Source organism: Penicillium canariense (genome assembly GCF_028826845.1).
Source record: "Penicillium canariense strain IBT 26290 chromosome Unknown utg000001l_segment0_segment0, whole genome shotgun sequence".
NCBI lineage: Eukaryota > Fungi > Ascomycota > Eurotiomycetes > Eurotiales > Aspergillaceae > Penicillium > Penicillium canariense.
The window spans coordinates 167,911-191,031 of NW_026622728.1; the positions used below are offsets into that span (position 1 = coordinate 167,911).

A 23,121-nucleotide genomic window follows, 5' to 3' on the forward strand; every position below is an offset into this window, starting at 1 on the left:
CGTGGGAACAACAGATTGGTAATCCTTGGTCTCTATATTCGATTGAATGATATCCCCAGGGTGGAGGGGAGTAAGAATGCTCAGAACAAACTATCTGAGGTCAGAGAATGGCAACAAGATGGGATATCGCGACGGTGCTTCCAAAGCCGGGCAGGGTGAAATCTAGCGGCCCACGGAATTTCCAAATGAGAGTGCCCTGGCCCCCACCCGGCGCCAACCAATTGTGGGGACGGTAAATGGTAATTCTGGGGATCTTTACCATTTCTATTAGACATCGCGTGGGGAATATAATCTGCCCCCCAAGTGCCACATAATAATGAAATAGCGGGGAGCACTGGGGTTGACCAATGATGGTCTCTCCCCACAAAATCCAAGTTCCCTTTTGTCGCTCTTGAAACATCGGGGTAGGAGTCTCCAAAATCACTAACTACTTCACTTCCATCAATATTTGGTAATCAAGTTTGATATCGCAAGTCCTCCTTCTTGAACATCTTTACCTAGTATATTCACCTAAGCAGATGTCATCTACGATGCCATTTCAACAAGCACCGGCACCCCCTTACTATTCAGCTGGGCATGGGGAACCAGCCAATCGTAATAAAATTCCACATCCTCGCAAGTCGTCTCGAACAACTCAAAATCAAATCGACGAATCAAAGTCGTAATCATCATATACATCGCTGCATAAGCCAATTGCATCCCCAAACACATCCTCCCCCCACGCCCAAATGCGACGTTATATCTGCTGAGCTGCTTAACACCATCCGAGCCCCGTAGATTTCCCAGCCACCGCTCTGGACGATAAGTTTTCGGATCTGGAAAAACATGCTCGTTGGTGTGCATGTGGTATGTATCTTCCGAGATAGGGGTACCAGGCGGGATGGTATACTTGCCGTAGATGAACGGCGTGGGAGAAATCCGAGGACTTCGTTGCACGGTACCGAATCCAATACGTAGCCCCTCTTCGATCCAAGCAGAAAGATAGGGCAGTTGTTGTAGCTCGGCCCAGGTAAGAATCTGTGATGGGTCGGGTATGGCGGTATGCAGCTCGTCGCGTAGCTTACGATAGGTTTCCGGGTTGGCCAGAACATGGTATGCGATTGTTGCCAGCATCTCACGTGTTGTATCAAATCCTGCTCCGACTATACTCACGGCTTCGTGTTGCAGGCGCGTTTGGGTGAGCTCCTCCGGAGGTAGAGAAGAAGCGAGCAGCACCTCAAATACTGTCGCATTCTTATAACTGGGCTCTTCAGCTGCCTGTCTCTTTTCTTCTGGGTCGAAAAGACGTCTAATCCGCTCATCGAGCGACTAAATAGTCAGGTTGGTTTAATAATTCTGCTTTCATTAAGTTCAAGAAACCGTATGCACTCACCCGGCGAAATTGCACAACTGGCCCAAAAGAAGGTGTTTTCAACAGTATCCATTCCGGAATCGCATTTGCTAGCGGAACCATAAAAGGAAACTGACAGTTCAAGTGGATAGACTTCACCAGAGCATCCATGGCGCACACGAAAGGTGTCTGCCATGTTGGTGTGTTGATGAAACTGGGTTCATCGCCATAAGCCAGCTACAAGATGGAGTCTGCGGAGAAGCAAGCAAAGACATGATTCAGAACAAGGGGTGTCTGATGTTTGACATTTTCTGATTCTAGTCGCTGACAGATCTTGTCAATGAGCTGCTGTAGGAAGGGGAACGCGCTTGAATTCGACTTTTGGTGAAGAACAGGCTTAAGGCCGCTCGACGTTTCTTGTGCACCGCGTGGGCTGCCGTCGAGAAGGCTGCCGTTGGGATGCCGAACCGATTTTCAAACACAGATAACTTATCGAATGAGGCGGACGGGGGATAAATGGTCTCATAAAACTCCGGGTCGTCAATATGGAGTTCCCAAGGGTTTATCCGCACAATGGGGCCATATTTGGCATGCAGCTCCTTAATGTGCCTGGTAAACATGCCCCCTCCACGATACCACATCTCATAGTATGTCACGTACCATTGCGTCGCGGCCGCCAATTTGGGACCGGGGAAATGTCGCAGTGGACTTAGATAAAGCCGATGGATGACTAGACCCAGCAGGTAAAGCCCGCCTGCAAGGGCCGTGTAACTAATCCAGGATAACACTGACAGGGATATCGACATAGCGCTTTCTAATCATCAATTGTGGATTGGTTGCATAGAGGGTTTAGGATACTCGTGCATTTTATCTATTTTAAATGGCGGTTCATTGTGACCATGAGTAGATTGAAGCTTTCATTCTTGCCATTTGCTGACGCCACACCAACGCAGCGAGTATTTACGCATGAGGGTGTATATTATTATCTAGTAGCGTGCTTATCGTGCAGGTGACAATGCAGTAGAGCCATATTCGCCATCGGCACTAGATTCTGCTTATCTTGGATTAGACAGGCATTAGAGATTACCAATTGTGATAGCAACTCTATTAACCTAATATAGCCTAACTCTAGAGATTACCAATGCTCGCAAATCAGATTAATTAATCGCGCTCTGGAGTTGACAATTCCGACATTCAAAGAAACAAATCAAAGTAAACACCAATAATGGAGAATCATGTCAATCAATTATTTAAAAGAAGATGACCATCCTTAAAAGTAGGAAAAAGCATTTATCTGAGCAAAAGTTGCAATATACACCACCCTAGTTTCTCCAAAGTTGAAAACAAAAGCACCACAGTCATCATGTCTACTATCTTGATTTCCGGTGCCAACAAAGGTAATATAAGCCTGCACATTAATTATTCGTCTTACTTTACGTTGACTAACTTTCTCAGGAATTGGCCGCGGTCTTGTCGCCAAGTACGGGGCACGCGATAATGTGACCGTGATCGCAGCCGTCCGCAACCCAAGCTCACCGGAGGCAACTTCTCTCTCTGACTTGCCCACGGGGAAGGGTAGTCGACTGATTATTGTCAAAATCGACGCCAGCTCTGACACCGACGCGAAAGCTGCAGTAGAGTCATTGTCAAGCCAGGGTGTGTCGGCTCTGGACATCGTTATCGCCAATGCGGGTGTCTTCGACACAGACGCTTTCACCACCGTAGCCGATTCTACCATTGCGCAGATCCAAACCCATCTAGATGTCAACACTGTAGGACCTGTACGCCTCTTTCAGGCTACACTCCCTCTCCTCAAAAAGTCGTCCTCTGCTCGCTTCATCCTGAGCAGTAGTCTTATGGCAACGATTGGAGGCATCAAAGACATCCCGATCAAAATTGCTCCTTATGGTGCTAGCAAGGCTGCCGCAAACTTCTTTGTCCGGAAAATTAACTTTGAACATGATGAAATTGCGACCTTGGCTATCCATCCTGGGTATGTGGTTACTTTTGAACTCTTTCTCCTGCGTAGGGCGTTGACTAATAACTTCTATAGGGCCGTCAAGACAGATGCTGGAAATGCCGCTGCCCGAGCTGTGGGTTACCCCAGCGCCTTCGTTGAAGTTGAGGACAGCGTGAATGCAATTGTCACCAAAATCGATGGCTTGACCAAGGAGAACGGAGCGGGAGATTTCTGGGGGTTTGACAACACCCTCATCGGCTGGTAGATACCGGAGGTTGGAGATGGACAGAATGATATATAAACACCTAAATGGGGGTAGAATATACAGTGAGAGAGCAGAAAGTAGAACAATTCTTGTTTTTTCTGTTCTGGTTATACAGTGGCCGTTCATTAATATGTCACTATGGTACTTCCCGAATGCACCGCCTTTTATTATCCATACCTTACTTTATCGTGAGATGAACCCACACTCCTCCCCCATTATTTAAGCAGCGCTGGGACCGAGTTCAATCAAGAAGTCTGCTGACCCAGTTGACAGCATGGAGCTACACGCTTCGTTAAATCGTACAGGAGAGACCATGTTGGTCTTCCAGTACTCTGGATCAGCCTCTCCCCGCATGGGCGAGCCAAGGACGGAGGAGAACAGTTTGACTGCGGATAGGCTGGCCAGAGGTTTCCCGCAATGGGCCTGCAGCAAAGAGATGTACCGGTCACCAATCTCAACCATATACTTAGAGTGATAGGCCAAATTGACCTGTAGCAACCGAGCAAAATGGGTATCTTGTTGGAGCCGGTCTTTGACTTCGTTCAAATGCTCCAGCTTTCCAGAGAGCGTTACGCTAGAGCTGCTATTAAAGCAGGCAATTTGCACCGTATCGGAGTTCGGGCCGATATATCTCACAGCATCTTCTGCGCCCAGGCCAACGGCCATCATTCCGACGCCCGTTTAAGCTGCTGGGGCTCCAGCCAATTCTTTGGCGGCCTGGCCACGGAAGATCGCAATCTTGATCGCATCTTCGGGTGTCAAGAGACCTGCAGCGCAGGCCGCAGCAATCTCCCCGGAGGCATGGCCGACCACGCTTTCGGGTTGAATTCCCCAGGATCTAAGCAGATCAATCAAGACCAGCTGTAATGCAGTTACGAGTGGCTGGGAGAATTCAGGCTGGCGTAAATGCTCTGGGCTTCTGGGTTCCACCAACTCCTGTAGCAATGACCAGGCTGGTGCCTGGGGCAAACTCTGTAGTGCCGAATCTAAGCCTTGGAGAACCTGCTGAGCTTGTGGGAAGAGCTCCACCACGCCTTTGCCCATTTGAGACCACTGGGCACCCTGACCGGTGAACACAAAGCCAATCCGAGGCCTCTCAGGGCTCCTTTTGCCGATTATAAGAGAGAAATCGTCCAGCAGGGGCTGCTCAGTGAGCAGAAAGCCGCGGGTGAAGAGACTACTTCGCTGGGCCAGGGTATGGGCCAGGTCGGATAGCTGAACTTTGACTCGGGGGTCGAGGAGATGCCGTTGAAGGTCCGCAACATATTTCTTCAACGAAATGTCATCATTTGCGGAAAAGGTGAGCAATTGGAGTCGTGTGTTTGGCGTATCCAGGTCGTCGTCAAAGAAGGAGTCAACTTTGGCGAAGGAGGACACATGCGGAGCCTGCTCGTGACCCAAGAAGGAACCGGCATCTTGAATCACCACATGGGCATTTGAACCGCCAGAACCGAAGGAATTTACGGAAGCAATTCGAGAGGCGAAATCCGTGGGCCAGGGCAAAGCCGCACGGGAGGCTTTGACTTTGAGACCCTCAAAATCAATCTTTGGGTTTGGGTCAATAAATGTCGGATTTGCCGGGATGACACCCTTCTCCACCGCCAGCACAGCTTTGATCAATCCGGAGACGCCAGCCGCAGGCTCAGAATGTCCAATGGTACTATTAACTGATCCAATGATCAGAGGTTGATGCGCGAGCCGGGTGGGAGCGAAGACTAAAGCAGCAGCCGCAACCTCAATTGGGTCCCCTGTATGTGTATCAGCATCAGGCCTCTCGGTGAAAGACAGCGTACTGGGAATTCTTACCTGCCAAGGTACCTGTTCCGTGCGCCTCCAAATATCCCACCTCGTTCATATCAGTGATACCCGCGGCAGCAAATGCGGCACGCATGGCGGCGACCTGAGCCTCCCCGTTTGGACTCGCAATCCCTAGTGTCCAGCCATCGCTATTTGTAGCAGTCCCGCGGATTATGGCACGAATCGGATCACGATTTAGCAGGCAGGAGAATATGATGAGTCCACTCGGACGTGGATTTGAACCTGGCCACACTCAGTAGGATAAATAAAGGGATTCTGAGTATGGCAGTCGTGCCATTCTCTACCTGGGAGAGATGACCTATCAGAGGAAATAACCATGATGTCCGTACAGATGAGGAGGTCTTATAAGGCTCTGCTGAACCTTGGCTGGCAGAGATGCTTCAGGAATATGAGAAATATGAAGAGGAGAAACGTTTCATATCGTGAATGTGATTGTGGAATCTGCCGTGGTGATTTAAGGTACTTTAAAGGTCCGGGGCGTAGGCGTCGCAGGAGGATCGAATGGCATTTCAAGAAACCCAGCAGGAAAGACAGACCACTCCAATGAATCTTGGAGCCGACTAGCCGACTCCGGAAATTAAGTGCAAACATTTGGCATGGCGCACGATAAGCGACCAATAAGTCATACCAACAACCACCCTATTATACATCCTTGTAGTTTCCCTCCAACGACGCCAGTTGAGAGGACTCCGATATACCGCGTAATATCTCCAATCGTCATCGAACCATGCAATGCGAGAATGCCTCAAAACGTGCCTATGCGGGGCCATCGTCAATCAGACTTATTCGCACCCCTTCCATGCCCATGGTGGTGGCAAGGCGGTCCATCCAGTCAGAAGTCGGGGGCTGGCGGGTTTCGGGAGTAACTCGTGATTCAATCATCAGATGAGGTCGTCCAGGTGAACCTGGCGGGGTTATTGGAGGAGAGGACTGGTCGAAGCTTTTGCGCGACCCAGACCCTCTTGCAGCCTGCATTCGATGGGTGACGATGCGGTTCTCCGCTTCGGCGGCAGGCCGCTGAGATGGATCTAGGAGGATGATGAGGTAGTTGAGAAGGAGAATACCAGACCGAATGCCCTGCATTGATAGGGTCGAGAACCCGTCAAAGAAATGGTAAGGGATCGGTCCGATGAAATCAGTCTTCGGTTCACGACCGGCCCGCAGGGTCGAAACCGTCATGCTGAACTCGGTGTGAATGCCTCGGAGGGAGGCGCGGGTAGCGAGGATGCCACGCAACAGTACGGGGCGCCTACGTTTCTGCATGTGTAGCGAGGCACCTTGGATGTTGCGCATCTGCTTCACAAAGCCTGGAAGTTTGACAATCTCGCGGAAAGCACGCTCCGTGATATCCGTGTAGACGGAGGAATCCGGTTGTTTGGCGTTTTCCGCTGCAATGTGCTCGTTGAGCGCCTGCCATTTGGGTTCCTCCAAGAAACACTCGTCACCATTCACCAACGCCGAGGTGACCAGAGTATTGCGGAATGCGATATACAACGCGCAACCGAATCCGTCCAAGTGCATTTCCGGCCCTCGAAGCTGCATCAAGGCCCGGATCCCTGCCGCATGATGCATCCACCCATCCTCTGAGGTGCAGGAGTGCATTTCATAGATCGCAAGGGTGATGGCAGTGGCTAGTGTCTCGTCCGATGTTGCCTTGGACACATTGTTCAAAGTACGCGAGAGACCGCGCATCGCACTGCTGTAGAGTTCTCGGCCGGCGTCAAGGTAGTGGGGGTCATTGTGCCGACTGCCAGCGTACATAGTCGTTACACTGCGGACGGCCAAATCGAACGGGTGTTACCGCTATCTCTTGCGGCGACATATTCCACCCAATTGATCGGCACTCGGGTCTCGGTGGCTTTGAAATAGCACGGATACGCGTCTAGAACGAAGTTGATGTACAGTTGGATCTGGCCCGCAGCAGCAGCTTTGGCAACGAGCGAAGGGGTTACATTTTCGTCAATGGGCGAGAGGGTGAGATAACGTGCGTTACTCCGTCCTTCCCGGGAAATCCATAGCAACTTCTGGCTCGACGACCGGTCCGTTGTTGAGAGTGACGTCGACGATGATGTTTCGGACAGAGTTAAATGAAAGCGATAAGGTAGGGCGGGATTGTCCTGGCCTTCGGGCGTGCTACTTTCGACGCGACATCGGAAACGAGAGCTATGGCATCGCAGACAAGGGGATCTCCCGTCACACTGCGAGAGTCAGACAAGGTCCATGTGGTAAAAATGAAGGTGTTTAGTGTGGTTGGGTTGTTGTGGCATCGGCCGTAGTGTTGAGTCAAGAGTCAAATGTTGTCAAACACCAAGTGCCGGGTCCTAGGACGCTAAGCCCAATGGCAGGAAAGGTCGTGAGCTGAAGCTCACATCCTGGTCGGGAGTTGCATAATCAAGACAAAGACGCCTTGCGGCCCCGTAATGCGGAGAGGGGGGGGGGCCAGGGGGGGGCGGGAGGCGGGGAACCCACCTGGACAGAGAGTTGGGCGCATCGCAGACAGCGGCGGGGCGCTGGGACCATGCTGTTCAAGGCATGAAGGGGAACCCAAGGTCGGAAGAGCCGGCCTTGAGGGGTGAAAGGGGGACGGCAATTTCGAAAACTTAGTTCGGAGGGACAGGAACAGGAGTCGTTAGGAGTCGGGCGTGCATCGTAGAGGGGACGATCCGTCGCTAAAAGACCGCATAGCCAATGGGTGGAACGTACGGAGTACTCCATACAGAGTAGAAAGGAAGGGCACGAAAATAGTAGCGATTGGCGGTGGGGGCAGCCGAAACGTTAATCCGGGAAGGTTATGATTGGCAGAAGAATCATGCTGCACCGAGTTTATGCGTGAATCGAACAAACCCATCAATCATGACGAAGCAATGGCTATTTGCAGGCGGCTGAAAAGAGGCTGAAGTGGTGTCACGAGACCGCGTCTACGCGACGGTCTGATAGTCATGTGGTCTGAGACTTCTGAGGGATGAGGTCTCCCAAGAGCCCACCCCCGGGCGGTTGATCCTAGTGCATAGGGGAGTACTCCGTATACTTGGTCGATGTACATGGACGAGAGAGATAGGAACAGGGGGCATCACAGAAACAAGAGACAGACGACAAGGAGCATGAAGCATATGCAAAACTAGATCAATCACGTACCCCAGCCTCCCGTCAAAAAAGAAGAGAAAAGAAAAGAAGAATCACATTTGCGCCGCATTCGCCTCCCCAAAGCGAACTATACCAACCCATCGTACAGCGATAGCGCGGAGACAATAGTCTCGTCGCGCTTGCTGCCCTCCTTGAACTCCTCGATGTCCAGGCTGCCATTCTCATCCTTGTCCATCATCCGGAAGATTTTCCGCACCCGCTTCTCCGGTGTATCCTCGTCCTCCGGGAGCTTCACCATCGATCCCACCTGTGCATACGGTCAGTGATGTTACCAACAATCCGCCATAAGAGACCCCTGAGAGACTCCACCCTTCCCCGGGACATACCATTTTGTAAATCGCCTCGACAATGGCCAGCATCTCGTCGTAAGTAATCTTGCCATCACCGTCAATATCGTACAGTTGGAATGCCCAGTCCAGCTTGTCCTCCATCTTGCCGCGTGAGGTGACCGAGAGCGCGCAGATAAACTCTTTAAAATCAATCATGCCGCTTTCGTCCGAGTCAAACACTCGGAACACATAGTTGGCAAAGGACGATGGGTCACCGAAGGGAAAGAATTGCCGGTAGATCTTTTGGAACTCCTCTTTGGTCAAGGTTCCTGATGGGCAGTCCTTGAGAAATCCTGCAGGTGAAGCGCCCCCGGTCAGACTATCGGCGTTGCGGGATTGCTTGATGATGACAGCCTGTCCGCTCAGGATTCACGTACCCTTGTACCATTGCTGGAGCTCCTTCTTGTCGAAATGGGTTGCTCTCTGCAGCTCCTCGAGCTGCGAGGGCGAGAGCTTCGATTGCCTGCGGAAACCGAGTCAGCACCAATGCAGAGGGATACGAACTACCTAGGGCAGCAGGCGCGCATGGCCTGGTCGTGAATGACCTCCCGGTTCACTCCCACAGAGACATCGCCAATGTCCCAGGGGCTTCCGCCGGGTCCCCGGCGCACCGTCGGAGGTGAGGGGGAGGGTAAGAGAGGGTTCGGTCGGACTTACGACTTGCCCATGGTCAAACACCCAAAACCCAGACTGGTACGGATGGTCGCAAGCGCATGCACGTCGAATACTCGGCGATATCGTCAAGGACGAGAGACTGGGAGGCGAAGGAGAGATAAATATGTGACGCGGGGTAGAAGGGGGGATGGTTGTGTGGCTGAGTCGCTCCGGCGGGGAGTCTACCTAGAGGGAGTGCGGGCGGGATGTGCGCCCAAGATGAAGCGAAAGCAGGGATCGAGGCCGATAGAAATTCGAGGGATCGTAGAATCGCGAGCGAAATTGTGTTGAAGGAACTGCAAGGGGAGGAAACTAACGGAAGTTGGAGTGGCGAGGATGTCCAGACCATCCGGGGGGCTTGGCTTGGCATGACACGACTACGCCGGCATTGCCGCGGACTCCGTTCGACATTATTTACAAGGATGCTTGCTCCTCCCCCAATGATGACAGGAACATCTCTTTTCCCGCCCCACCACCAACAATAACAGACCAGTCTATCCTGTTGCAAAAGAACAACAACAAAAGGGATGCAAATCATTTCCAGCCTATCAAGACACAGGATGACTAGAATGGGTGCCGGGCGCAGGTTACCCCGGATGAAAGCGCGGCTAGATAGAGCAGAACTACAGAGATGAGATTAATCCACCTTGATGGAACCGTAGATGCGGTAGATGAATGCCCAGCTGGCAAAGAAGCCAATAGAGCCTGCGGAGGGGAAATTAGCGGATTCTCGAGTCGGGGGAGTAGGAGGAAGAAAAAACGAAGACCACATACCAGTCAGAATAAAAACAACGAAGCCAATTAGCGCCGAATAACCCACGTAGAGCACTGCGCCTGTCAGGCCGCCGAAGCTGACCCTCGTTGCCCAAAAGGTAAGGGCATTCAGGAAGACGTAGCAACCAGTCATACCGGCACCCGCAAAGGCACGCCAGTGCCACCGGTAATTCTCGGCGCAGAGCAGGAAGTATACAAGTAGGACCGTCGTGGCCGCAGAGGTTATAATCATCAGACCGTAGCACAGGAACAAGAACCCGAACATGTAGTAGATCTTGTTGGTCCAGAGAGAGGTCATGATAAAGTATAGCTCGACGAAGATGGCGCCGAAGGGGAGAATACCAGTCAGGAGGATCGACGGGATGGTGCGCAGGCTGCCTGACATGGGAGGCACCTGTCGGGGGATCTGATTGGTTTTGGTTGGGCCCTCGATTGGCTAGAAAGCATCAGTCAGTATGAAAGAAATAATGCGGAGGACAAAGACCCAAGCAGGCTAGAACATACCGATTGCCTAAATCCAACCCAGCTACCGGCCACACTCAATGGCACACTGATAACGAACCATATCAAGACCAGTGCGACCATGGTGCCAAAAGGTACGGCACCACTGGAACCCTTGGCCCAGACAAACAGGTTGAGCAGGAAAAATGTGCCGAATATGACCCCGGGAAGCAAGAGGGGGGTCATGATAATGTTGCGCTTCCAAGATTCGCCGCCAAACGACTTATACACGCGAGCCGAGACGTAACCTCCAATGGCACCGAAGAGAGCGGAAATCAGGAGGATGGCAGTGGCCAAGAAGCCACGGTTAGCGGGAGAGAGAAGGCCGAGAAGGGCGAATGCTGCATGGCACGGTCAGATGGACCTGGAGAACAAACAAGTCGAATTGAATCACTTACCAACAGTCACACCGGTCATCATGAAAAGCTGAGCACCGTTGCCTAGCATCACACTCAGCAGCAGTGGTGACTTCGGGCAACGGAAGACATCGCCGTGGACCAGCTTCCATCCTGAATCCTCCTGAATGCCATCCTCAATCGCAGCCGAAGTGCCATCCAAATCATCCAAGCTGATCTGGTCCAGCCGGTTGTAGCGAGCAATGTCCTTCTTGAGCGCACGCACAAGGATCATGCTGACCATCCCCACCAGGAAAACGACAAAGACGGCCGAGTTGATGAGGGAAAACCAGTGAATCTTCGGGTCGTAGACGTGCAGATACTTGTCCCAGCGGGTGGCCCATGCTGTAGGCGACTCCTTCCAGTAAACGCTGTATGTCCAGGTTACTGGCGTCTCTCCATCTTCACTCAATCTGAGGATATTCCCTTGGGTGCCGCACTCGGCGGTCCCATCGTCCAGAATCCGCGAATCGAGCCGGGACTCGGGCTGCACGAGCACCCCAACAACCCGGTACTTGTCCTTTCCGCTGAAACCCACACGGTGGTAGTCGATTACGATATCGAAGTGATTGTTGAGCACGGATTGGCCATTCTCATCTAAGTCGCCCAGCGAGAATCCTGGGTTGTAGAACTGGGTGTTTGTGTTTCCGTCGTAGTTTAGCTGCGCCGCTGGCAGTCCGTCCACGATCCAGTTGATATTATATCCTTGCGAGATTCGGCGATTGGTGAACTTGGCGCTCCGATCGTCAAATGTTACCTCCCCGCAGACCGCTTTACAGGTCTCATTCTTGGCCATGTGCAGCTCCAGCGGGGATGTACGGATCCGGTCGCCGAACAGAATACTTCCCAAAGATTCCCTAACATCCTGGGCACCTCCCTCCGGCCGGCAGAAGTGGAATGCTGGGTGATAGTAGTCGTATGAGAAGACAGAATGAAGCTGGTCGTCGCGCGACAGCCCGGGCGTCAGATGGTTGACAAAGAGGGGGACGGATTGGCCTTGGTCGTAAGAAGTCGGAGCGACACCGGGAAGGTAAAAGGCCGAGGATAGCGAGGGAATTGAAAGGAGGACCGAGGTGAGGAGGGGGGGCTCGGTCGGTGAACCGCATGGTGACCGTAGAGCGTTTGAGCGGGTTGCTCAGCCTAGCTTCATGTGTTTTGACGGCTGGCTATGTAATTTGGGTTTCGGGGCAGCGCCTGTGAATCTGACCACTTATCCCACAATCCGGAACAAATACAATTCCAAGCTCACGGGGAGTGCACTTGTGTCGTCATGCGTGCTGCAATAGAGCGAAGGAAATCGTGGCTGCGAAAGGACAGAATGGCCCCCGGAGACAGGAACGATCCGCGAGGCGGCCTTGAGATACACGTGACATTGTATTACGGTCAAATCACGTGGTGATAAGGCACGTCGAAGAAAAAAACCCAGCGGAGGGCTTCATCGCGGAATAGTTCCAAATATACGCAACCACCATGGCTTCAGCAGAGACTGCGCCTGCGCGCGCTCAGACTCTATCCACACTTCTTGAGGGTCTTACGTCTTGTCTCACCAGCGCTAGCTCCTCCCTCCCAGCCCCTCGGAAAGATGCGCCCACCGACGTATCGATCGCGCCTCCGCAAGACGGCATCTCGCTTCTTGACACGAAGAGCGAAATTCTTCTTTCTTACCTTCACAACCTCGTTTTTCTGATAATTCTACAACTACGACAATCATCGTTGAATTCAAAGTCAGACGCGCCCGAAGATGCGGCCGACAGCTCTCTCCGGGATGAGGCAGTGAAAAAGCTGGTCGAGCTCCGGGTTTTTCTGGATCGCGGCGTTCGTCCTTTGGAAGGACGGCTCAAGTACCAGGTCGACAAAGTTGTCAAAGCAGCGGAGGATGCAGAGCGGGTGGAGAGCTCCGCTCAACCCAAAAAATCAAAGAAGAAGGTCGCCAGCCATGGGAAGTCCGAGGACGATGACGAGGCAAGCGATAGCGAGGCGGATGATTCCGAGGAAGATGATATGGATGAGATGGCATATCGGCCTAACGTCGCAGCCTTCTCCAAAGGCAAGGTGGAGCAGAAGCAACCTGAGGCCAAGGCGACCAGAGAGGAGCCTAGCGATGGCATCTACCGCCCACCAAAGATCATGCCCACTGCTCTACCCACCACTGAGCGTCGCGAACGGCAGGATCGTCGACCGCGGCGGTCTAATGTCATTGACGAATTCGTCAGTGCTGAGATGTCCGCCGCCCCCATGGCCGAACCCAGCATCGGTAGCACCATCATTGACGGTGGTCGCCAGACAAAGTCCAAGAAAGACCGTGAGCATGAAGCGGAGCGAACTCGATACGAAGAGACCAACTTCGTCCGTCTCCCCAAGGAAACCAAGAAGGAACTGGCCAAGCGAGGTGGCGGCCGCGATACTACATACGGTGGAGATGAATGGAAGGGCCTCACCGAGGGAGCGGATCGAATTGAACGCCTTACCCGTCGGTCGAAGAACAGTGGGTCTGCTCTCGAGAAGAGTCGGAAGCGCAGAAACGAGGATGGGCAGCGCGGTGACGGTGTGGGGATGGGCGAGATCTTTGACAAACGTCGGAAGAAGGTTGACAGCTGGAAGCGGTAGATTTACGATGCGATCCTTTTCTGGTTTCTTTCTTGGTCCTGCGACAGGCGGCGGGCCTTGATCATCACCCCGGAGTTGGTATGGCAAAATAGGGCTTTTTTTTGTATGTAATTGCACACCACTATATCTGCATTGTAGCATCCAATTCGACACAATTGGCCGCAATCGGCATTGGCTCACCATGTAGCTTCTTTCAGGCTAACCGTCCACCTCTCTGCTCGGGATGCCGAGTCCTGCACCAGAGTGGCTGGGTTGGCTCCAGCAGAGTGTCGATTACCGACAGCGTGCCCGCGGGTGTTTCTTGGCGGGCAGCCTCGATCTCACTTGACGCAATGCACTTGAGCGAATCGAATCCTTGCCGAGCGCTGTCCCAAGCCAGCCCGGCGCATTCACATGTCCGAACGGGCCATGATGTCATCGTCCCCAACTCTTGATCGATATCTTCTCCAAGCTCTTCTGTTAACATTCAACTTCACCATTGCAACCGCTGCTCACAAAAATCATGGAGAATCCTGGTAAGCCGGACCATCTAACATATCCTCCCATTTTCAGCGCTGAACCGGTTTGTCTTTAGTGGCCGAAATCCCGACGGTGATTCGTCTTCTTACTCAGTCCACCCCATCTTTGCAACACAAGGTTCTGGAGCGATTTTACACCCCCAATGCCGCCTTTGTACATCCCTTCTGTCGAGTACCCAGCTTTAGGGAAAGTCGCTGGTGGGTGACGAAGATCTTCCAGTGGTATAAGATTCTATCACCTCGGATTGAGATGCAGATTCATTCTGTCGGTCAGTAGCTCTCATTCCGATCGACCGATCCGCGTGCTGATACCTCCATAGCGTTTGACGAGACCCACCTGAAGCTCTATGTCCACATGTCCCAGATTTTTTCCATTTGGATAGTGCCTTTTTACGTCGCACCGGTGACACTGACAACGGTCCTGGATCTGACCACAGACCAGGCCCAGAGCAACGCGCCAACCAATGGTAACCGCACGCTGTATTACATTGCCAAGCAGGAAGATCTATATCAAACTTCCGAGTTTGTAAAGTTCGTCCTTCCCCACGTCGGATATTGGCTGGTCCTCGTCTGGCACTTAATTGCAACGTTCTTCTGCGTCCTCGGTGTGACTGTTCTGTGGCCTATGCTGTGGCTGGAGGAGAACGGCTACCTCCCCAGTCGAATTGCGCGGGGGGAAATCTGGCTTACAACATCGAGAACAAGATCCCGGAGATCAAGGATCAGTGATTGCGAGGGAGTTACCGTCTGGCCTTTTTTTCCTTCCTTTACAGGATGGTTACAAATTGAACCTTGTAGTGCCCGATTCAAAGGGCTGGAACGTTTTGGTACAAGCGTATCATTCACTGCTTCTTATTTTTGGCTTTGGTGCACATCAAGGAAGCAAGTTGCAGGATTGATGCTAATAGGTTATCATCATAGAAATGCAACGCTCGTGCCACACATGCATCCTGTGCCCCATGTTCTGATCAGAAGTCAGCTCCTTGCGGCGCGCTATCGTCATTACTGAGTCTTGCCAGCGTTGCGCTGCTTGCGCAATTCCTTGCGAAATTGGTTCTCTTGTCCCACCACCGTCAAAGGCAAGGTCCGTCCAAGACCGAAGAACACGAACAGGGCCCACTTCCACCGGAATGGGTTGATGATCAGGACGAAGATGTACCAGTAAATGAGCTCGGCATATGTGAAAAAGTCAAAGGCCCCCGTAGGCGCCAATCGCTTCATGAACCGCGTAAAATCAATCCAGGTTTTCATCCACTGCTCAGTCGGGCGAGTCAATGGGTCGGTCATAAACATGATCAGAAATCGCGTATAGATGCCGATGTGCATGTTCCCCACCGTACCGATAGCGTTGATGTACGTGCTGTTGTTCGCGCAGATGTCTGGATACTTGGGTGGGAAGACTTGCAGGTACCAATTAGGGGGACCGTATGGCTCTTCGAAAACCTCTTCCGGCAGAAAAGACAGCGAAGGTCGTTTAAACCCAGTTGCCATGACGACGATGTCGCTCTCGACGAGGCGCTCCCTGCCGGGGCCTCCCTTTGGTACTCCCTGGGCTCTGTGATTGAAGAGCACACCCCTCTCCTCCATGGAAACAATATCACCTCGAAACCAGTGCGCCTTACCCTCACGGATTTGATTGAACAGCTCCGAGTTGGCCATGGGGGTTTGGGTAAAGATTCCATCATCGGTGGGAGCAATATCCTGAAGATCGCGATAGAAGAATTTGCGTAGGAGCCACTCGGGGATCCATGAAAACGAGGTTTCCATGCCGAAGATATTAACGGCCAGCAAGGATTGAACCAGCACATTTCGGGGGATGATCCATTTGTCGGAGCGCGACAGGACATCAATCTCTGCGGCTCCCGATTTGACCGCGAACTCTAGAGCCTCGATCGCACTGGCACCGCCACCCACAATCACGATTTTCTTGCCCTTGGCGTCTTTGCCGTCCAGATTAGACGAGTGGTAAATCTGGCCCTTGAACTTCTCTTGGTCGGGCAGGGTCGGCATTTGCGGGTCTCCACAGACACCGACAGCTGCGACCACGCCATCGAATCGACCGTATTGCTCTTCGTCATTGTTGATGATCCATTGGCCATTATGGGTTTTCTTGACCGAGGTCACCCGCGTGTCAAACACCGTGCGTCTCTCGAGATCGTAACGTTTCCAAAGCTCGACGATCTGCTCACGGATCTGTTTCTGGCTGGGATAGGCACTGTCATAGTGGACCGAGGGATGGAATCGGTACATCAAGCTGTGCACCTGGAGGGCGGAGGTGGAATTGACTCGCTACGCCCAGTCAGCATTTTGGCGTTGGTGTGTTTTGGGGGTGAATCATGGGCAGCTCACACTCCAGATACCCCCCAGGCCTGCATCTTGGGGTCTCGACTCAAAGATCTGCACATCGAATCCATACCCCACGCAATGAGCCGCCGATGAAACACCTGTCAGGCCGGCGCCGATCACAGCGACCCTCTTTCGGGGAATGTTTGCGGTGTTTGTGGTCGGGGGAGGAGGGACCGGCGAAAAGATATACCTGAGCACCGCTTGGAGAATGAGATAGAGCCAGGTAAAGGTCTGGACGAACGGGTGCCTGATTAGGGCGAGGATAGACGATTGGGAGGCCGCCATAGCGATTGGAATTGACGAAGAGAACCAAACTCGGCCAGGCAGGGCTTTGTTGAGATTTTTGTATCTGGGCCATGGCAGTGACGTGATGAGCGGAGCAATGAAATCCCACTTCCCATGTGATTGTGCTAGTCATCACGAATTGATCTGTTCACTTGGTGGGCTTAACTAGTTATTGTGGAACGGTGCATGATGTCATCTCCCCGGAGCCCGGTTTACGCTGCATGACGGTTGAGCGTTGAGCTTTACATGGAAAAACTTCCAAAGTGTCCGATGTACAGTATTTCGTTGTGGGTCTCATACTTGCGCACGCAGCGCACCCCCGAGAATTGCTTTTTGACTAGGCGTGATTTGTCTTATTAGCGTGCCAATTGAGCTATGTATGTACTTGGCAGTTTTGAGAAAACAGCAAAGTCCTCCACATACCCACCACGTCTCCTCTGTAAACACCATCGATGGTACCAACCCAATAATCCTAAAAGAAGGTAAAATTAGAGCATAGGATTGGAAATTGCTGATTTGATACGCTAATCGCACCCTAATCCCTAGAATACCTCGGGTGGGACGGTGGACACCATCTGAGGAACCAGGAACCAATACCGGCAGGCGGTCAGGATGAGGCATGATTCTGCCGACGGCTTGGGTGGTCGGCCGTTGCCTTTTGTTGCGCTCGAGGACCATTTGCTCCAGTCCACTCCAATTGACACAGCGCATGACTGAGGACTGTGTGCTGGCTGAGTCTCGCCTCACCATGGTTGTGTCTTCTCAAATAACTTTCTAATCATTCGACCACTCCATTGTCTTGTTTCCGAACCCGTCTCCGCCTCGCCTCGTCATGGCCACCCCAACTCCCATTCTGGACCAATTTCTGGGTGGTGTGGCCGAGCTGGTCCAGAATCGCGATGGCGCCAAGCTGCAGGACTTTCTCCAGATCGAGCCTCCGCTCTCGGAGAACTACTTGCGCATGATCCAGGAGCTCCGAGGAGGATATCCTGCGGGTGGCCCGCAGAGCGACGCGGGCCTGTTACAGCGATGTGAGGCGTTGGTCCCGCGCACCAAGGGTGGTTCGTCGTGGACAGCCTTTCCAACCTTCATGAAGCTCTATTTTACTTTCTTGCGCGATGTCAATACCGACAATCTCCTCGACACATACAATCAGCTCAAGGGATTGCTGAAGTAAGTTGCGATTCCCGGATTGGAAGCTCTGCCACCGCCAGGCACATCGGACAGAGGCCTCATAAACCGCGTGAGGTGAATGGCTAATGAGGGTCCTTTTCCAACTGTAGTCAATGCGTTTTAGCCCTCGGAGACAGCCAGATGGGTGTCGTCGTCCTCCCTACCGTCCTCTATCTGTCCAAAGTGCTGGCTAAACTAGCAATGGGGTTAGACCGCCGGCCGGAACTAATCGCACATATATTGCGCATGGAAGGGGGTGCAGACAATGACGATAGCATCGAGAAAGTGACATTGGTGGAACAGTCGGCAAACGTGGTGCGCGAAGCCTTCATCAAATGTTTGACGGATCGCACCGGCACTGCCGGCACGCATGGAAAGCCCGAGGGCAAGCGTGTGGGAATCTATCTCATGGCCAATCTGTGCCTTAAGCTCTTGTTCCAGGTATGCGCCCTGAGCGGGAGGGTTCCTTCCCCTCGGGACTGAAGAGCCGCTCCAACTGACTCGTTGATTTAGTGCGGCAAGTTGCGCAATGCCGAACAGATGTTTGCCAGCATCAGTGCCCAATCTCCTCCTTTAGCCCATTTTCCTGCCGCGCAGCGGGTCACATATCTCTACTACCTTGGCCGTTATCTATTCTCGAACAACCTTTTTTATCCCGCCCTCATCGCCCTACAGGCTGCCTATGACCAATGCCATCGTCAAGCGCTCAGTCAACGACAATTGATTCTCACCTATCTGATCCCGTGTAATATCATCATGGGACGCTTCCCATCTGGAGAACTTCTACAACGGCCCGAGGCAAATGGCTTGGTGGAGAAATTTGAACCCTTGTGCCGACTAATTGTTCGTGGAGACTACATTGCGTTTCGAGAACATCTCTCCCCCAACTCGCCCGCTGCTGAGTGGTTTTCCCGCAAGGGTATCTTGCTGACCCTCCGCAACCGATGTGAAATTATGGTATGGCGATCATTCTGCCGGAAGGTGTTTATTCACGGTGGATTCCATGGGGACCCGCAGGCGCAGGCGCAGCGTGGACCCCCGCCTTACCTCTACCTTCAGAAGTTGGCTGTGGCCACTCGATGGCTTCAGTCACAGCACCAGCAGACGAAGCTGACGACCTATGTCAATCACGCGACACCGAATTTCCATTTCTATGGGTCTCAGATCATTTCGGAGTCAACCGATCCTGATTTCGTCGGTCTCGGAAGCCCCGATACCCCGACTGCCCGGCAACTGTTAGAGAAATATGGCGATTATCTCGCACCTGACGGATTTTTCGACGAAGGAGGCAACTGGCAGCACAATGTGCCTGGTCAGTTGATTGGGGGCAACCCAGGTGCGGATTATGATGGGTTCGAATTGGATCCCTATGCCGATGCCACTGAGGATGGCCCAGAAGCAAACAAGCAGTCGCTCCTCATGGATGAGATTGAATCCATTCTCGCCTCTCTTCTCACACAGGGATTGATGCGCGGCTACCTGACCCATCGCAACCCCCGTTTTGCCATCCCTGGGGCTCGACTCCGAGGGGCTTTGCCGACAGGATTCCCCAATATCTGGGAAACGATCTCCACCCGTGAAAAGGAAGATCCAAGTGTCCCTGGGTGGGTTCGGCCTCCGCCGACCACCTTTGGGGCTCCTGCCCTCGGCGGCAGTGGTGGGCGAGTGGTTAATCTGTCAGGTGCGCGACCGGTTGGCGTGCAGTGAGGCCCCATGTTGCCTGACTCTCTTCTTCATGATATTCGATCCTGTGCTAGCGATACCTATACTTCATGCACAATAGAGAAGTACTTGATGAAACAAGCGTGGCTTGTGATTTATGTTTTCTTTTTCTCTGTACTGATACGCGTAAAACTACAAAGCTGCATAGCAAGCGCCAAACAGGATATTGTGGTGCTAACAAGAAGCACAGGATATCTGTGTACCTGCAAGAATCCAAGTAACCTCATCATAGCTTGGACTTGTTCCACCAGATGTCTGGCCGCCACATCTCATTCAAGAGTCGGCTGGCGTTGACCCTACCGGGCCTGACTGCTCGCTTGCTCGACTCCGTAAGAGGCCATCGATCGGCGAGACTAGCTCTTCGCCCGTCGGCTACCAACCACTTCCTGTCGCGAGCCGATCGGCTAGCTGCTGGTGTTCCACCTTAGCGCTTCCATGTCCGGCCGATTATTGGTGGAATCGCTGGCCTTACTCAGAACGGGTCAGGACCGGCGGCTTCCTCCCCACAACACCCACAGCATCCACGCCACTACCAGGGGGAGTACCAGGGGCCGCTGCCAGCCCGTTGCCCGGCGAGGCTGCAATCCGGGGGTTCCAAACCCCGCCGAATTACCCCAGTCGGTCGGTCCTCTCCCGAAACGTGAATGCGACGAAGCTCGTGGCCTTGAAATATCCTGCGTGGCGCCACTTGTATGTCCCAACTGGCTTCATTGCCTATCAGGCGGACACTGCGGAAATCAAACCAGCACCAGCATGGGCTTCCGAGCCGCCGAGGATCGGCCGACCCCCAAGGAGGTCTACAACTGGCGGTTGTATTCCGAAGCCATCGTCATCGCCACCGGATCGTTACTGTAAGGTGGATAGCCGTCGGAGGCAGAGAATATCGTGCTAAATCGGTATAGTTTTGGCTACGACTCGGCCTTTGTGGGCACGACCATCGCGCGAAAGAGCTTCCTAGCCGACTTTCATATCACCAAGGCCAACAGCAGCGCCATTTCCAGTAATATCACCTCAATCTTTCAGGCGGGCGCCTTTTTTGGTGCTCTTTTCTGCTTTTTTTGTCAGTCAAGTTCCGTGGTCTTCTTCCGACCGAAATAATAACCCGACTTCTAGTTACCGAACGCTTCGGTCGAAAATGGACGCTGCAACTCAATGTTGTGGTCTTCATCATCGGTGCAGTGATGATGACCGCAGCCACCCATCAGTTGGGCCTGATCTGTAAGAATTGATTCCGACGTGTACCGTTTCTTGTCTGCGCTCCTAACAGACAGCGCTGCAGACGCCGGTCGCGTGTTGACGGGAATCGGCTGTGGTGCAATCACGGCCACCGTGCCTAGCTATATCGCCGAGTTGTCGATTCCTTCCATTCGAGGAATCTTGACGGGCTTTTTCGAGTGCGCCTATCAGATTGGTTCGGTCATCGGGTTCTGGATCAACTATGGCATTACAGAGAACATGTCCGCCACCGCGTCGATTAGTTGGCGAATTCCCATGGCAGTGCAACTGATCCCCGCGGTGCTGCTGCTGATGGGCGGGTTCTTCCTCCATGAGTCTCCCCTCTGGCTGATGCGCAAAGGGCGCCACGCCGAGGCTTATCGGGCCCTCGAAACATTGCGCAAATTGCCAGCGGAACATCCGTATCTCCAGCAGGAGGTCCAGCTAATTCAGAACCGTTTAAATGAAGAAGCCGGAGTGGCGAGCAAGTATGGCGTGGGGTCATGGGCCTTCTTCCGCGGAGCAATGGACGAGTTCTCGCGGCGGGGCATGCGAAATCGGGTGTTTCTCGTATTTTGTGCTTTTGCGTTGGCCAATCTGTCCGGCGCTTCTGGTATGGAATCAATCCTCCCTTGATCTGAATTTCACAAGCATCTCATTCTCAGCTACAGCTATCAACTATTACTCGCCAACTCTCTTTGCATCTATTGGGATCAAGGACACGGCCTTATACACGGGCATTTATGGCCTCGTCAAGGCGATTGCTTCACTGATCTTCTATATTGGCTTCGTCGACAAGGTTGGCCGTCGTCGCCCAGTCGTGCTATCCTCAATCGCCTGCTCCTGCTGCCTCTGGTATGTCGGCGCCTATGTCAAGATTGCCAACCCTGCCGCCGTCGTTTCCGATGGAGGTACACTGTCGGACTCTACGTCTCGAGGTGGTCACGCAGCGACTGCAATGATCATGATCTACGCCGTTTTCTGGTCATTCGGTCTGAATGGTATCCCCTGGATTGTCTCGGCGGAAATCTTCCCCGGTGCTTTACGAAACTTCTCTGGCACCTGGGCGGCCCTTGTCCAATGGGCCACACAATTCCCAATCAGCAAGTGCCTCCCATATATTTTCAACGCGTTTGGATATGGGACCTGGTTTTTCTTTGCGAGTTTCTTGGTCGTTGCGACGGTCTGGTCCTACTTCCTACTCCCAGAAACAAAGGGCCTGACGATTGATCAAATGGATATACTCTTGTATGTGCAGCTTCACACCATTTGATAGACATCTTGCTAATATTTATAGCGGTTATCATCAACCTGGGCACCGCGGCATTCCTCATACTCGTGTTACGAGGGATCACTTGGCGGCGTTAAATTCGAATGGCCCTGAGAAGACTGGCCAGACTACGCACTATGAGGTCGTTTGAAAAGGACTTACTATCTTTAGGTCTCGACCCACGCGAGCGGTTACTAGAGCTACACCCTTGATAATAAGGAGCGCGCTGCAGATTTGACTCGGGATGATTTCACGCGATCTCAGGGTTTGTATCTATTTATTGGACATTTTATCGACCAATGAATCAATGTCTGCCTGTGGACATGTGAAATGAGCAAGTATCCTATGATGGATGTTTTGCAATTTTCTATAAGCTTGACGGCATGAGCCGGTGATCTGCGCCCCCGGTCATCCATCTTTTGCTTGACCATCACCCTTGTGCACTATGCTAGCGAAGATAATCATCTTCTTTGCGTATTACTTTATTGAACCCCCTTCTCCCCTTCTGGGTCGCTTCTTCCATGTTCAAACTGTCTCCGTTTTTCGCGCCTATGAGTCCGGGGTACGCCCTCGGGGAAATGCATGACTTGCATGCCTGCGTGATCGGAAATGGCCGCTGCCCTACGATCCAGGGCTTCTCTTATCTTTAACTTCATATGAACAATTAAGAAAGGCACGAAAATGATTCAATATCACGTGAAACCTGATATTTAGATCACAAGTAGCAACAGAAATGATCATAAAAAAGAACACAGCTCCCGTCAATCATCAAGATCAAAAACACCGTTCAATCAACTTATCTCCGGCCCATCTAG

The 23,121-nt window shown here is 52.5% G+C and overlaps 11 protein-coding genes across 11 annotated transcripts; 5 read left to right on the forward strand and 6 right to left on the reverse strand.

Moving 5' to 3' along the window:
• Positions 1-525: 525 nt before the first annotated feature.
• Positions 526-2,136, reverse strand: N7482_000044 (cytochrome P450; the record flags this gene model as incomplete). The annotated part of the gene is made up of 3 exons (XM_056682169.1): positions 526-1,308; positions 1,373-1,567; positions 1,660-2,136. 3 exons carry the CDS (start codon positions 2,134-2,136, stop codon positions 526-528), a joined length of 1,455 nt encoding a protein of 484 aa, XP_056545775.1.
• Positions 2,137-2,693: 557 nt separating this feature from the next.
• On the forward strand, positions 2,694-3,555 carry N7482_000045 (SDR family oxidoreductase; the record flags this gene model as incomplete). The annotated part of the gene is made up of 3 exons (XM_056682170.1): positions 2,694-2,727; positions 2,786-3,323; positions 3,384-3,555. The coding sequence occupies 3 exons, from the start codon at positions 2,694-2,696 to the stop codon at positions 3,553-3,555; spliced, it is 744 nt and encodes a 247-aa protein (XP_056545776.1).
• A 681-nt stretch (positions 3,556-4,236) lies between these two features.
• N7482_000046 (uncharacterized protein) lies at positions 4,237-5,446 on the reverse strand (the record flags this gene model as incomplete). The annotated part of the gene is made up of 2 exons (XM_056682171.1): positions 4,237-5,303; positions 5,362-5,446. The coding sequence occupies 2 exons, from the start codon at positions 5,444-5,446 to the stop codon at positions 4,237-4,239; spliced, it is 1,152 nt and encodes a 383-aa protein (XP_056545777.1).
• A 683-nt stretch (positions 5,447-6,129) lies between these two features.
• N7482_000047 (uncharacterized protein) lies at positions 6,130-7,134 on the reverse strand (the record flags this gene model as incomplete). Its single annotated transcript, XM_056682172.1, has 1 exon — positions 6,130-7,134. One exon carries the CDS (start codon positions 7,132-7,134, stop codon positions 6,130-6,132), a length of 1,005 nt encoding a protein of 334 aa, XP_056545778.1.
• A 1,450-nt stretch (positions 7,135-8,584) lies between these two features.
• On the reverse strand, positions 8,585-9,514 carry N7482_000048 (EF-hand domain-containing protein; the record flags this gene model as incomplete). Its single annotated transcript, XM_056682173.1, has 4 exons — positions 8,585-8,764; positions 8,844-9,139; positions 9,224-9,309; positions 9,504-9,514. The coding sequence occupies 4 exons, from the start codon at positions 9,512-9,514 to the stop codon at positions 8,585-8,587; spliced, it is 573 nt and encodes a 190-aa protein (XP_056545779.1).
• A 623-nt stretch (positions 9,515-10,137) lies between these two features.
• Positions 10,138-12,302, reverse strand: N7482_000049 (transmembrane 9 family protein; the record flags this gene model as incomplete). Its single annotated transcript, XM_056682174.1, has 4 exons — positions 10,138-10,205; positions 10,275-10,710; positions 10,779-11,116; positions 11,174-12,302. Coding segments are annotated over 4 exons (1,971 nt in total), but the record flags the coding sequence as incomplete, so codon positions are not given.
• Positions 12,303-12,640: 338 nt separating this feature from the next.
• Positions 12,641-13,777, forward strand: lcp5 (small subunit rRNA maturation protein LCP5; the record flags this gene model as incomplete). The annotated part of the gene is made up of 1 exon (XM_056682175.1): positions 12,641-13,777. The coding sequence occupies one exon, from the start codon at positions 12,641-12,643 to the stop codon at positions 13,775-13,777; it is 1,137 nt and encodes a 378-aa protein (XP_056545781.1).
• Positions 13,778-14,279: 502 nt separating this feature from the next.
• Positions 14,280-15,024, forward strand: N7482_000051 (uncharacterized protein; the record flags this gene model as incomplete). Its single annotated transcript, XM_056682176.1, has 4 exons — positions 14,280-14,292; positions 14,352-14,564; positions 14,616-14,902; positions 14,956-15,024. 4 exons carry the CDS (start codon positions 14,280-14,282, stop codon positions 15,022-15,024), a joined length of 582 nt encoding a protein of 193 aa, XP_056545782.1.
• A 273-nt stretch (positions 15,025-15,297) lies between these two features.
• On the reverse strand, positions 15,298-17,637 carry N7482_000052 (flavin-containing monooxygenase; the record flags this gene model as incomplete). Its single annotated transcript, XM_056682177.1, has 4 exons — positions 15,298-16,584; positions 16,645-17,051; positions 17,350-17,398; positions 17,461-17,637. 4 exons carry the CDS (start codon positions 17,635-17,637, stop codon positions 15,298-15,300), a joined length of 1,920 nt encoding a protein of 639 aa, XP_056545783.1.
• Positions 17,638-17,758: 121 nt separating this feature from the next.
• On the forward strand, positions 17,759-19,806 carry N7482_000053 (uncharacterized protein; the record flags this gene model as incomplete). The annotated part of the gene is made up of 3 exons (XM_056682178.1): positions 17,759-18,099; positions 18,210-18,540; positions 18,613-19,806. 3 exons carry the CDS (start codon positions 17,759-17,761, stop codon positions 19,804-19,806), a joined length of 1,866 nt encoding a protein of 621 aa, XP_056545784.1.
• A 768-nt stretch (positions 19,807-20,574) lies between these two features.
• Positions 20,575-22,457, forward strand: N7482_000054 (sugar porter family MFS transporter; the record flags this gene model as incomplete). The annotated part of the gene is made up of 6 exons (XM_056682179.1): positions 20,575-20,672; positions 20,724-20,881; positions 20,935-21,039; positions 21,101-21,649; positions 21,708-22,284; positions 22,334-22,457. The coding sequence occupies 6 exons, from the start codon at positions 20,575-20,577 to the stop codon at positions 22,455-22,457; spliced, it is 1,611 nt and encodes a 536-aa protein (XP_056545785.1).
• Between the last annotated feature and the right edge of the window lie 664 nt (positions 22,458-23,121).